Genomic DNA, 14,500 nt, shown 5'->3' with positions numbered 1-14,500 from the left:
GAGTGTTTTGTCTGTTGTCCACAGACAACCGGCCGCTGTGGCCGAACGGTTCTAGGCGCTTCTGACCGGAACCGCGCTGCTGCTACGGTCGCAGGTTCGAATCCTGCCTCGGGCAGGGATGTGTGTGATGTCCTTAGGTTAGTTAGGTTTAAGTGGTTCTATGTCTAGGGGACTGATGGCCTAAGATATAAATTCCCATAGTGCTCAGAGCCATCTGAACCATTTATCCACAGACGTGCAGTCGACTTTGGCGGCTTGGGCTAGGCCGAGTGACTGGGAATCTCTCACCCACCACCGTATATACATTGATACAGCGTTTGCTTTTCCAGCAACACGATATGGCAGCTTAAAAATCGAGAAACAAAGAACAGTAGTAATGACAGAACACCTACTATGTAGTATGAAGGTATAAAGCACGCACATTGTTATGAAGTGAAATACATTGACAGTTGATGTGTATCAAACAGAAACAGAAGAGAAATACACTCCTGGAAATTGAAATAAGAACACCGTGAATTCATTGTCCCAGGAAGGGGAAACTTTATTGACACATTCCTGGGGTCAAATACATCACATGATCACACTGACAGAACCACAGGCACATAGACACAGGCAACAGAGCATGCACAATGTCGGCACTAGTACAGTGTATATCCACCTTTCGCAGCAATGCAGGCTGCTATTCTCCCATGGAGACGATCGTAGAGATGCTGGATGTAGTCCTGTGGAACGGCTTGCCATGCCATTTCCACCTGGCGCCTCAGTTGGACCAGCGTTCGTGCTGGACGTGCAGACCGCGTGAGACGACGCTTCATCCAGTCCCAAACATGCTCAATGGGGGACAGATCCGGAGATCTTGCTGGCCAGGGTAGTTGACTTACACCTTCTAGAGCACGGTGGGTGGCACGGGATACATGCGGACGTGCATGGTCCTGTTGGAACAGCAAGTTCCCTTGCCGGTCTAGGAATGGTAGAACGATGGGTTCGATGACGATTTGGATGTACCGTGCACTATTCAGTGTCCCCTCGACGATCACCAGTGGTGTACGGCCACTGTAGAAGATCGCTCCCCACACCATGATGCCGGGTGTTGGCCCTGTGTGCCTCGGTCGTATGCAGTCCTGATTGTGGCGCTCACCTGCACGGCGCCAAACACGCATACGACCATCATTGGCACCAAGGCAGAAGCGACTCTCATCGCTGAAGACGACACGTCTCCATTCGTCCCTCCATTCACGCCTGTCACGACACCACTGGAGGCGGGCTGCACGATGTTGGGGCGTGAGCGGAAGACGGCCTAACGGTGTGCGGAACCGTAGCCCAGCTTCATGGAGACGGTTGCGAATGGTCCTTGCCGATACCCCAGGAGCAACAGTGTCCCTAATTTGCTGGGAAGTGGCGGTGCGGTCCCCTACGGCACTGCGTAGGATCCTACGGTCTTGGCGTGCATCCGTGCGTCGCTGCGGTCCGGTCCCAGGTCGACGGGCAAGTGCACCTTCCGCCGACCACTGGCGACAACATCGATGTACTGTGGAGACCTCACGCCCCACGTGTTGAGCAATTCGGCGGTACGTCCACCCGGCCTCCCGCATGCCCACTATACGCCATCGCTCAAAGTCCGTCAACTGCACATATGGTTCACGTCCACGCTGTCGCGGCATGCTACCAGTGTTAAAGACTGCGATGGAGCTCCGTATGCCACGGCAAACTGGCTGACACTGACGGCGGCGGTGCACAAATGCTGCGCAGCTAGCACCATTCGACGGCCAACACCGCGGTTCCTGGTGTGTCCGGTGTGCCGTGCGTGTGATCATTGCTTGTACAGCCCTCTCGCAGTGTCCGGAGCAAGTATGGTGGGTCTGACACATCGGTGTCAATGTGTTCTTTTTTCCATTTCCAGGAGTGTATAATCCCCACGGTATTCGTTCAGTACATATGCTAGAAATGAAGTTGATGGTGAGCTGTAGTAAAGTTAGCTTTGAAAAGCGCGCGCAGCGCGTAGCGTGAAGCAGTCGCCCTCTGTTTCCTGGCGGTGGCGCCGTTGTTGCAATTGAAGGCTTCGGTGCCTCCCTCTAGCGGGAAAGGGGAAAAGTGGGCTATTCGCGTGGGTTTAAGAAGTGGCCGTATGGGCTCTCGGAGAGAGTCGGCAGTCGGGGCATCGAGAAGCGACTTCTCTGCCGGTGCTAGAGGGACAGCACGCTGACCGCGGCATCAGCGTAAGCGACGCGAGCAGCGGCTCCGTGGTATGGGGCGTTAACTGCTCGTCGCGAAAGGAATCTTCCTGAGCGTGGGACCGCGAGGGGCTTAATTGTCGTCCGGCCGTATGCTGCCCACCGGCGAGGGGGTTCTGAAAATAGGCGCGCCTTCCTGCGTCCATTGAAACGGCTGGCAGCGGGCGGCTCGGAAGAGCATTTGGAGGTGCTGCGTTGGTTCAGTCCTGGGAGTCATAACGCAATGGAAGTTGAATATTGATTGTTAACAGATTTTATGAAGTTTAATTGAATTCATTATACTGATTCTTGTTAATTATACCAGCCGTATTTTTTGGGGGTTTCCCGCCATTCATTCTCGTCTGCCCACCCGCGGGAAGGTGGTAGTATTAGAAAGGGTGGTCCGTTTGTCCCCTTTTCAGGACGAAAGGGGGGTAGTCAAGAGTAAATCTGTGGTTCGGATTGCTTCTTTCCCCTCCCAGCCTACCTACGGGTTTATTCGACTGTTAGCCTCTGCCATGTCTGTGAAAGTCTAAGGCACCAATGGCTGTAGTGTTTAAAATGCAAGGCACTAAAGCCTGATCCATTCTCTCGCCTGCCATAACTAGACTCATGTGTAAAAGGTACTCTCAGAAAGAATAAAAATTCCTTTTGTCTCGTGGTAAGAACTAGTCAATTGCATAACGAATTCCTGCTCATCTGGAAGCTGTAACTTACGGAAATTTGTGCTTCTGCATATTTGCCTACAGGTAAGCAAGACTGCTGTACGCCGTAGTGGATTTTTTTACATTGTTTCTGGTCATCAAAAACTGTTGTGTTTTTCCAATTCTATGCCTTTTAAAGCTTTTACTCAACGTGCTTATGTGTTTCATACAGGTAGCTGGTTATTGTGCTTATTTGCCATGCAAAAGTTCGCCATTCCATTACGGGTAGAAATTGTTGCCTTGAAAGGAGAATATTGTAAAAGTTCGCAAGTTCTACCTGGCAGGCGTGTGTGTTTGCCGTAAGTTAACTGGCAGAAATTTGTAAAATTAGTTTTTTTTAAATATATTTTGGGAATGTTAATGGTATTAATGGTGAGTGTCCCCCCGTGTGCATGACTCATGCGTTTTGGTTTTTCTATTGTGAGAACATTTGTAAAGAAGATTGTCTTTATATGTTGCAGACAAGTTAGATTCTGCGCCATTTAATGAATGGAGTGAAATTCACCTGTAATTTAGCTGAGCTTGAAAAATTATACAGCGTCGCATTGTATATGTTAAATTGCTCGCCTGTACTTGCTTTTTACAGGCATGAAATTTTTTAATAATAATTTAATAATTTTAATGTCTAGTCCTATCGTAAATTGTGACTTATTTGTTAAATGATTGTTGTTTTTTTTTAAATATCGGAGAGTCTTGCACCAAACTGAATAACAAGTGTTACTCAAACTTATGCGTAATTTCACCAGTTATTCCTTGGCACCTACTTCCACTCTACATTTTGGGTATTGATTGAGATTAATAACCTTTGGTGAACCATTAGTAATTTTACGGTTCAGATGTGAAAAGATGCTTCGAATAAAAACAGAAGATCAGATTACACTATTTCCACTCTTTACTGCATGCTCGTGTGGTGACGGCAAAATCTAAGCAGTTTCCCTTGCTTCATAAGGTGGTGGTTAACGGTAGACAGAACACTGCGGTGTACTCACCCTGCCGGTCATGAGGAGGATGGGTTTGGGGGCGTGGCAGGCCACGTCGTCCTGCGTGGGCGTCGCCAGGATGTTGCGCACGGTGTTCCAAAAAGAGTCGCTGGAACGGGTGCCTTGATGGAAGGCGGAGGCGCCGGAACCATCCGTGGTACCCGCCCCAAAGCTGTAGCCCATCGCGGGCAGGCAGCCCCGCACCTGCAAACACACAGTCAACAGCCAACAGCACTTCTCTCACCCTGCCACACCCACCTCGTCACCTTGCAGAGCAACACTTGTGTAACAGACACGCCGCACTGCCTAAGAGGAACGCAGTGGGCCTCCTACAGCGAAAATCTTTCACTGCCTTTTTGAGCCACGTGTTACACAAGCAGTAACGTTAATGGTTTCGAGTTCTTGATCATCAGATTTTCTGTTGAAAAAGAAAGAAACGGAAGCTAGCAAACCATCGGGTGGCTACAACTGAGTTGCCGCTATTCGTGGCGGTCCAGTGTGGGCTGTAATTATCGTATGGCAGGGAAACTTGGTAGATATACTAATGCGTTAATGCGGAACCGGTTTACTACAGAAAAAAATTAGTTCCAATTTTGGCCACCAGGTGCAAATCTGGCGATGTACAGCGCAGCCTCGACGTCTCCAGAGCTCATATTGAATTGAAATTGTGTACACGAAGCATAATAATACACTGCTGGCCATTAAAATAGCTACATCACGAAGACGACGTACTACAGACGCGAAATTTAACCGACCGGAAGAAGATGCCGTGATATACAAATGATTAGCTTTTCAGAGCATTCAAACAAAGTTGGCGCCGGTGGCGACACCTACAACGTGCTGACATGAGGAAAGTTACCAACCGATTTCTCATACACAAACAGCAGCTGAGCGGCGTTGCATGGTGAAACGTTGTTGTGATGCCTCGTGCAAGAAGGAGAAATGCGTACCACCGCGTTTCCGACTTTGATAAAGGTCGGATTGTAGCCCATCGCGATTGCGATTTGTCGTATCGCGACATCGCTGCTCGCGTTGGTCGAGATACAATGACTGTCAGCAGAATATGAAGTCGGTGGGTTCAGGAGGGTAATACGGAACGCCGTGCTGGATCCAAACGGCCTCGTATCACTAGCAGTCGAGATGAGAGCCATCTTATCCGCATGGCTGTAACGGATCGTGCAGCCATGTCTCGATCCATGACTCAACAGATGGGGAAGTTTGCAAGACAACAACCATCTTCACGAACAGTTCGACGACGTTTTCAGCAGCATGGACTGTCAGCTCGGAGACCATGGCTGCGGTTACTCTTGCCGCTGCATCACAGACAGGAGCGCCTGCAATGATGTCCTCAACGACGAACGAATGGCAAAACGTCATTTTTTCGGATGAGTCCAGGTTCTGTTTACAGCATTATGATGGTCGCATCCGTGTTTGGCGACATCGCGGTGTACGCACATTGGGAGCGTGTATTCCTCATCGCCATACTGGCGCATCACCCGGCGTGGTGGTATGGGGTGCCATTGGTAACACGTCTCCGTCACCTCTTGTTCGCATTGATGGCACTTTGAACAGTGGACGTTACATTTCAGATGTGTTACCACCCGTGGCTCTACCCTTCATTCGATCCCTACGAAACTCTACATTTCAGCAGGATAATACACGACAGCATGTTGTAGGTCCTGTACGGGCCTTTCTGGATACAGAAAATGTTCGACTGCTGCCCTGGCCAGCACATTCTCCAGATCTCTTACCACTTGAAAACATCTGGTCAATGGTGGCCGAGCAACTGGCTCGTCACAATACGCCAGTCACTACTCTTGATGAACTGTGGTATCGTGTAGAGGCTGCATGGGCAGCTGTACCTGTACACGCCATCCAGGCTCTGCTTGACTCAATGCCGAGGCGTATCAAGGCCGTTATTACGGCCAGAGGTGGTTGTTGTGGGTACCGATTTCTCAGGATCTATGCACTCAAACTGAGTGAAAATGTAATCACAGCACCAAATTTGCAGCTGGTGATCAAAATTGTAACTAATTTTGTTCCATCGTAAATCGGTTTCACATTAACTCAGTAGAATGTCTACCAAGTTTCACAGCCATACGATAATTACAGCCTACATTGGAGCTCTGTGCTTATCTGCGACTTAACCATAACCACCCGGAACTTGGAAACTAAATTACAAGTCAAACATCTATGCACGACTATTCCACTAGGTGATTTATATGTATTGTGATGAGTAGTGGTTCGGAAGAGTGTCACTGATCCACTGCTGTTCACAGTACGTGTAAATGACCTAGCGGATAACGTCGGAAGTCACATGAGGCTTTTTGCGGATGGTGCTACTGCGTACAGAAAAGTAGCAAAGCGAGAGAAGAGTAGTGAAAAGCAGGAAGACTTGCCGACAATCTTCGCTTGATGCAGCCAGTAGAAATTTACTTTCAACATAAATAAATGTAACGCATTGCGCGCGAATAGTCAGAAAGAGTCATACATTCATAAAATATCTAAGAGTATGGATACGAAGCGATTTGTAGTGAGCGACCTCATAAAACTAATTACTGAAGCAGATGCCGGACAGATTTACAGGGAGAATCCTCGAGACATGTAGTCCATCTACAGAGGAGGTACTTTGTTTACAAGTAAGTAATATTGAATTTTTATTGTATCTTTATACACTACTTCTATTGCTCTGTACATTGTAGGCTGTAACAATGTCCATTCCACGTAATAAGTACCACAGCGGTACACTCGGCTTCTATCGGTTTGTACCAAACACAAAGGAAACTATAAAAACTTAAATTTTATGTTTTTTTCTTTAAAAGGTAGATATCGAGAAGGCATACATAAATGGAAAGAAGGAAGCTGTAGAAGAAGCCAATGAGGGAAGCGAGTGACAAATATTCAATTCCAAGAAGCTTTCGCGGAAAAGGAGCTGACCACTGAACCCGTTTTAGGCAATAACAATTTTTTGTACTAAAACATTCAGTGTTGAGGTGAAAACAATATTATACGATCAATGAAACCTTCGATGAAGATTGGATTCGATGTCTCAATTTGAGGGTTGAGCCCATGTTAATAACGCTCATGTAGAGTTGATCAGTGTTTAATATAGTGTGATAAGTGTTTCACTAAATGTTCAACTAATATGTTGAGTATGTCAATTCAGAACTATAACTTAATAAATTTATTATGACCTTTTTCTTATAGGAATCAACGTAGCATCTTAGTACTAAGACGACAAAGATGTATAACGTATACTTTAGTTGAACGTTAATAACAATGTAAGTTGCAATTAACATTTTTTGCAACAAAAACGGCATTTTACACATTAAAATTTCATGTGCGATACAGCCCACCAAAAATTTAAGCGACAAAAATGCAAATGTGGAATAATGTACAATAATCAATGAACGAATATTCCTATGACACTGAGTTTTATTATTATATTAAGTAACGCATCATATTATTGTGTGGTGTGAAGAATGTTCCAATGCAACCTTCAGAAAGAATTATAACATCGAAAAAGTTAGCGTGTCTGCTACTAACCGACCTTCCCGTAGTGAAGGCAATACCTCATCAAGGGAACTACTGCAGACAGTGTTGCAGTAGGAGACTGTGGCTGGACCCTCCAGAGGCATCGTACGTAGGGCGTAATGTGGTCGGGGTGGGATACTCACGAGAAACGAAAATAATGACACGTGACAGTTTATTGCAGGACTGACACGTCTCATGTTTCATTTTCCTATTTTATTTAAATTCATTTGGTCTGAAGTCGATAGATGTCAGCTGATGAATGCTTACCGTTGGCTTCATTATGTAGTACTACCAAATTGTTTTCTAGACTGTTGACGACATGTTTCATTTCTAACGAAAAATCAATTATTGCACAACATAATGAAGCCAATGGTAAGGCCCTAAATCTATTAGTACAACTGGAGAAATTCCTCCATAAATTCAAAAAACCAGAATCTATATTAAATCAACAAACAGATTTCCAAGCCACAGTTACTTTAGTAGTTTTAAATAACTATTTAAAAGTTATTCTCTGCATATGTCAACTGCTTAATAATTAGATGTCTGGCACTATAGATAAATTTATCTTTGATCACACCATGCGCAAAAACATCTGTGAACTGTTTACAAACATGTATATGCAAATGTGGCTCTTGAGTAAAGTGATATGTACGAACAGGACCGAGAAAATAATGTATGATTATGTTAAAAATTTAAAAACTCTTTTCTAGGATTATGTGGCTAGCTTGCACTGTTCATTTTTTCCACTATTTCGCACATATTTTCCACGTTGCCTTACGAAATTCATAATCTAACATCAAACGTTTTCATGACAGGAATATGCATTTCACTTCATTCAAAAGAAACAGAAGTAAAGCATGTAGTAAGACAAATTACACCTAATGATGGACCCCAATGTCCGAAATACATCCTGAATTCAACAAAACACGGAAAGGCGTTTTTTAATTCATACTTCCAGTGTACTGACTACGGTCACGTACGAAGCAGCAAAATATGGAAAAATTAAATTCTTTCCATAACCTTCCGGCCTTTGCCAAGACACTTGTATCTCTCATGTTAAGCGATAATTTACGAGTATTCTGTGCTATTGGCGTTTCTGAAATTCAGTTAGATCTCGTAATCACATTTATTTTCATGTATTTAGACAACGTAACTACTGCAATAAATAGGTTTGATTTAAAACACTATTTCATGCCGTAGTGGACTGATGTCCTTTTTATTAATTAAATATTGCTAAGTGGTTGATCCATGACTGATGTTTCGTCAGGGTCATCCCTCTCTAATTAATTTATTTGGTTGGGCACCGTTTTAGTTAATATACACGAGCCTGTGAAAATAAGCAGTTACAGACGACAATTAGCTGTATTAACCGAACTGTTCAACTTTAGATAATTAGGTCCGAAAAATACGAACCAGTAAAATCAGGCGAAGAGTATTGTATGTCATTTTAGTGACGTAATGATCCGGGTTCAATGTATTGTTCGTCAAGAGTGAATTGCTTTCAATGGTAGTTGCAAGGTTGAAGAGACGTGTGCTGTATAAAAAAGTGTTGCTACTAAGTTTGGTAGATTACCCGTTTATCCAACTACAATCATTCATTCCCTCAAATAATTTGGAGGTCACATCAGGTCACGAAACCACGAGACGGACGCCACACGATACGTAACGAGAAGAAATGCAACGCTGTAGCTTGAGCGGAAAGTGTCGACAAGTATGTGATATTGCTGTATCGTCCCATACGTCGGTCGGTGGAGAATAAGTAGATCAGTGTATTTCGGAATGACAGAAGGAGGTACTAGGATCTTTGAATATGGTACCCAATAAATAGGACAGAATAGTACCAATACTGTTACACAACTTTATTCCCTGATATCATCAACTATACCCTTCTGTTCGAATCATTAGACGGCAAATACATCGCCAGTGTTGGCGTCTTTCTTGACCTGATGGGTAGATGAGTTATTGTGTAACGGGATCAAGGGCATACAGTTACGTACAGATGTTAGTTGTATCTGTGATTTACTTTCCTAATATTTTATTACCGTTCTTGTCCTTTATTTTTAAACAGGTCATCCTATGATGGTAATACGTAGAAACTGTTAATCACATTGTTTGTGCGACACGAGGAAAAGAAATATAAGAAAACGTTAATGAAAACTAACGCATAATTAGTAGGTGAATTACGGGTCGCGTCTGCCAGATACAGCTTCAGATTATAGTAGGTCTCCTTCAACTGCTAGGCACAGCACACTCACAAGGGAAGTACCCCAGCTCTACCGACTAAAAGATTTTAAAATACGGAGATATGTCTTTTCAGTTACCCGTCCATGCAATTTGTCCGTGAAATTCTGCATCTTCAATTGATGTTTGATTAACAAGTCTGAAGAATAGAGAAGTAAAGTTGACTGAAGAAAAAATACCGTATTCACAAGAGTGATACATGAGATGTAGTTTGTCAAAAAGCTAAACAATTACTTGAAACAATTCAGGTCGACACGTGCAGTACTTATTGTATTATAGTTCCAAAGTTAGATGTTACTGTTTTGTCGAACGTTCTTCTCTTATTCGTCGTTGTAATGCAAATGTTGAATTTGAACGAATAAAATATTGGGGAATCACCGAACGGCACAGATCGGGATAACGTGATCATTGAAGCTTTTGATATTGGACTACAGTGGTGCAGATACACCGAAAATGATGTAGCATTGCTACTTGTTGCCGGTCTCACATATGCAAAGAGTTCCTTTACTGGTGATTGAAATTTCACATTTGCACTTGAGAATTCTGTCATAAAACAAATTTTTTATTGTACGGAGATAGAGCGTGCAGTGCTCGATATTTTCTCTGGATTTGTAATATACGAGTAATTGAGCGTTGAGTTTGGCCACTGTTCATAACGAAAACACCGAGACAGTGAGAACAAGACAATGATGGATCAAGACTAAGATTATTTGTTTCCTCTAACGAGTGACATAAATTACAGTAAAATTAATACAGAGAAAAGTTTTCTAAAACTCTAATCAAATTACAGAATGACTCTTAACACTGTGGGGAGGTAGTGAAATGTGTGGAAGAATGTATGGAGAAAGCACAACAAAATTTGCTCATCGGAGCAACTCGTGAATTTAAATCTAACGATAGAAAAAGATGCTACAATTATAACCAAATTCAGCAACACAGGTTGTATGGCAAAGTAAGCACGCTACGAGCTGTTCACACAGAAAATCCAAATCTGGATGGCCGGATACGGGTTTGACCATCATCCACCCGAATGCGTGTCCAGCGTGCTGATCACTGTGGTAAACCGCTCAGTGGCATAAAAAACACACATAAAGAAGCACAAGGTTGGTACCAGCCTGGAGCAGTGTTTCCTCGATAGGGCACGCCCTTCACGCCAAGTGCAGTGGCAGAGCGGCTCTACGTCAATGGATAACATAAATTTTGGAGCCAAATAACCATAAGTCTCATGCTGGCTGGGCGATGCTGTGGCGTCTTGGTCTTTGATATTCACGCAGGAAAATAAAATAAAAAGTCAAACTCAATAATTCCCTAGGGATGTTTGTGGTGGCAGAGTGCCTCCTGTCCACGGTAGGCCATGGCACCAGCTCTGTCCACAGCAGACAGTAGGGTAGCTTCCGCAAAAATTGCCTGTCTCCGTAGGGAAGCGAGCCTCTACAGCGAGTTTCATTGACTGCTTTGTGCTGACAACACCCTGAAACTACGCCGGTAGTGCACCGTAAAGCTTTTTCCCAAAACACCCCAGTTCAATACTCATGAAATAATGACTGTGGGATAGTGGCAGAAAATGAAACAATGTCACACAGCGATATGTGACAGTATTGTCATACGCTTTTATGATGAAATATGCGTTAAAATTTTCATTTCAAGTAAATGTTTACCTTTTTCCAAACAATACCAAGTATATGACTGTTGTTAATCTATTGGTCATCAGAGCCCGTTGCAGCGCACGACATCTAGATCCACTTGTGCCACTATCGCCTTTAGATTATTTAACCTTTCAAAGATCGATTGTAGTGTTACAAATAAGTTACCTTAAAAGGTTGTAGAACATATACATTTCCACATTTTAATATCATTTTTATTCGAGTTTAGGCGTCAGAGGTGAGGTGCAACCATTCTCCATGCGGCCCATAACGAGCAGTGAAGGATCCTATCTTGTCTACTACAAAAATTCTCAACAACCAACTTCGGAGTTCATCCCATTGCTACCAGTGTCTATGGCTCGTTTTTAACTTCAGTTGGACTGATTACCAATGGAATTCACTGACTGCTTATTTTGCATGACAATACGTGATTACACACAGTGGAGCATATATGAATTCCTTTCCAGAATACGCATGAACTATTTCAGAAACACACAAAACAGACTATGGCTCATAACGGAGCACAGTATGGGCAAATAATAACTCAATGAGCACTGCAATACGATTCTGACTGGAAACGCAGTCATATCACGACACGCAGCTAAAGCATATCACCTCGAAATCATCAAACGGGAAAAAGAGGCAACTCATTCATAGACGAGAATCAGTACAACCTTACTGCACGGTGGCACGCATACGAAAATCATAAAACCTAGCTTTAAACAATTAGTGCGATCACATAACGACAGCTCAGTCACGATTGTCCAAGAGGCCGCTCATGGATTTACGCTGTATGCCGGCCGGAGTGGCCGAGCGGTTCTGGGCGCTACAGTCTGGGACCGCGCGACCGCTACGGTCGCAGGTTCGAATCCTGCCTCGGGCATGAATGTGTGTGATGTCCTTAGGTTACTTAGGTTCAAGTAGTTCTCAGTTCTAGGGGACTGATGAGCTCAGAAGTTAAGTCCCATAGTGCTCACAGCCATTTGAACCATTTACGCGGTATAATTTACGTCAGCTACTCAGTGAAATATAGCGTCAAACGACATTTAAACAAAGTGCTTTTAATCCACTCAGGACAGAGAAATTGAAATGAACATGGACAAAGTGACGATATCGAACACAGTTTCAACTAAAGTCAGCTGTGTTCTGCGTAACTGCTGCTTTTAGTATCTGAATTTCGACATCATTGTCAGCGTGTTACCGCTGTAGACGTACTGAAGTTGTTGCACTTCATTCTCCCAGTCTTTCTTCAGTAGAACAGATGTATTTGACATTACCGAAGATGAACAAGTTTTCATAGCACTTAAGGAAAGCATTTTAGAAAAAAATAGTTCAAATGGCTCTGAGCACTACGGGACTTAGCATCTGTGGTCATCAGTCCCCTAGAACTTAGAACTACTTAAACCTAACTAACCTAAGGACATCACACACATCCATGCCCGAGGCAGGATGCGAACCTGTCACCGTACCGGTAGCGCGGTTCCAGACTGAAGCGGCTAGAACCGCTCGGCCACTCCAGCCGGCCAGCATTTTAGAGCCCATATTCACCGGACACCTTTTTCTTGTTTCAGTCCGTACCGCCACCTCTCAAACTATAGCACGTAAAAGCTTGCAGTAGAAGAGATTTTTTCATAATATCGAAGATGAAGTGCTCATAGCTCTTAATGTACTCGTTTTTTGCTTCTAATGATCGTTGGTGTCATATAACTGAATACTGACGTTCCCTCTTGGAACACTCTGTGTATACAAAGTGAATCATCTGAAATGTGCTCCGAAATACTTTCCAAAAACTAGATACGGGCAGATCGAGAGAGATTCGCATTTCAAATATTTAGGTGAAACCATTCACGAGACCTGTAAAAGATTAGTTATGAAATGCATTGCCGTCAAACTTATAAAGAAAGTCCGCAACAAAAAGTGCTTTTCCAGCCACACAGAGCTGAGACACTACAACACAGTCACAATACCAGTCTCTGTGTGGCTAAAACACTCCTGTTAAACAGAGAGAGAACGAGGAAACACTAAAGAGACAACTGAAGGCAATTAGGAAAAATTTAGATTGAAATTGTACCGGGGAAGGAAGATACAGACGAAGAGCAAATGAAGAAATTGAACAGTATAACATCATTAATTCGGATAAGAAAAAACGCAGGATAAAATTCTTTGGGGATTTTAAAAAAGGGTGAAAACAATTACATTAAGGAGACAGGTTGTGGAACTCTACGGAAGTCGTAGTAAAGATAAAAATGAAGAAATAAAACGGATCGGTGCAGTAAAAGAAAACCCGTGGGAAGGCAGATTAATACAGTTCAATGTACCAACAGAAAGATTCCTTGGTAGAAAGTTCACGACTGGTTGGCTGGCCTGACATAAAACTTGGTGTAACAGGAGCCTTTTCTGAGGTAATGAGGGTACTATGGGCACAAAGAAGTGCTAAAATAAAACACTTAAAATGACCTTTGTTGTAAACATGTGGTTCACTAGGGCCCTAAGGGAATAACAATAATAATAATAATAATAACAGTGAAAAGAAAAAAAAAATGAATACAAAGCCATGACATCACAAATTCTGTTGAATATCAACTCTTCATCGACAGTGAGAGATTTTGTCAGGGACGGATAAAGCACAATAAAACTCCAGAAATCCGACACATTCGCAGGCGTAAACAACGTACACCATCTAACTACAGCTTAGGATGAGAACAACTGTTCAAACAAGTGACTGTCAGTCTCAGCACATGCGTTCCAGTGGTGCACAAAATCTTGTCATCGTCTTAGAACTGTTGTTGTTGTCTGGTGTACATTGCGATAGTCGCCGGCCGGAGTGGCCGAGCAGTTCTACGCGCTTCAGTCTGTAACCGCGCGACCGCTACGGTCGCAGGTTCGCATCCTGATTCGGGCATGAATGTGTGTGATGTCCTTAGGTTAGTTAGGTTTAAGTAGTTTAAGTAGTGCTCAGAGCCATTTGAACCATTTTTGTGATAGATAAGACCGCCCCAACCACTTGCTTTTCATTTTCAATTGGAGTTACATAGAACAACAAATTCATCTTCCCATAACCCTGTGCGAAAACATTCACCTTGAAAACATCACAGAGAAGCTATTATTTTGCAAGGGACCACTGCGAGCCTCGATGCAGAGAGAAAAGCAGTTTCCCGCCACCCAAAAAATATTCGGCTCAGTTTTGT

The 14,500-nt window shown here is 43.5% G+C and overlaps 1 protein-coding gene across 1 annotated transcript in view; it reads right to left on the bottom strand.

Annotated features, from left to right (window-relative positions):
* The window catches only part of LOC124776041 (neutral ceramidase-like), a 247,929-nt gene that overhangs the window by 76,990 nt on the left and 156,439 nt on the right, over window positions 1–14,500 (bottom strand). The window contains exon 8 of the mRNA XM_047250881.1: window positions 3,904–4,098. Within this exon, the coding sequence (XP_047106837.1) occupies window positions 3,904–4,098 (195 nt within the window). The remainder of the gene's footprint in view (window positions 1–3,903; window positions 4,099–14,500) is intronic.

This window comes from Schistocerca piceifrons, chromosome 2 (genome assembly GCF_021461385.2).
Source record: "Schistocerca piceifrons isolate TAMUIC-IGC-003096 chromosome 2, iqSchPice1.1, whole genome shotgun sequence".
NCBI classification, from domain to species: Eukaryota; Metazoa; Arthropoda; class Insecta; order Orthoptera; family Acrididae; genus Schistocerca; species Schistocerca piceifrons.
This window is presented reverse-complemented; position numbering and strand designations above follow the sequence as displayed.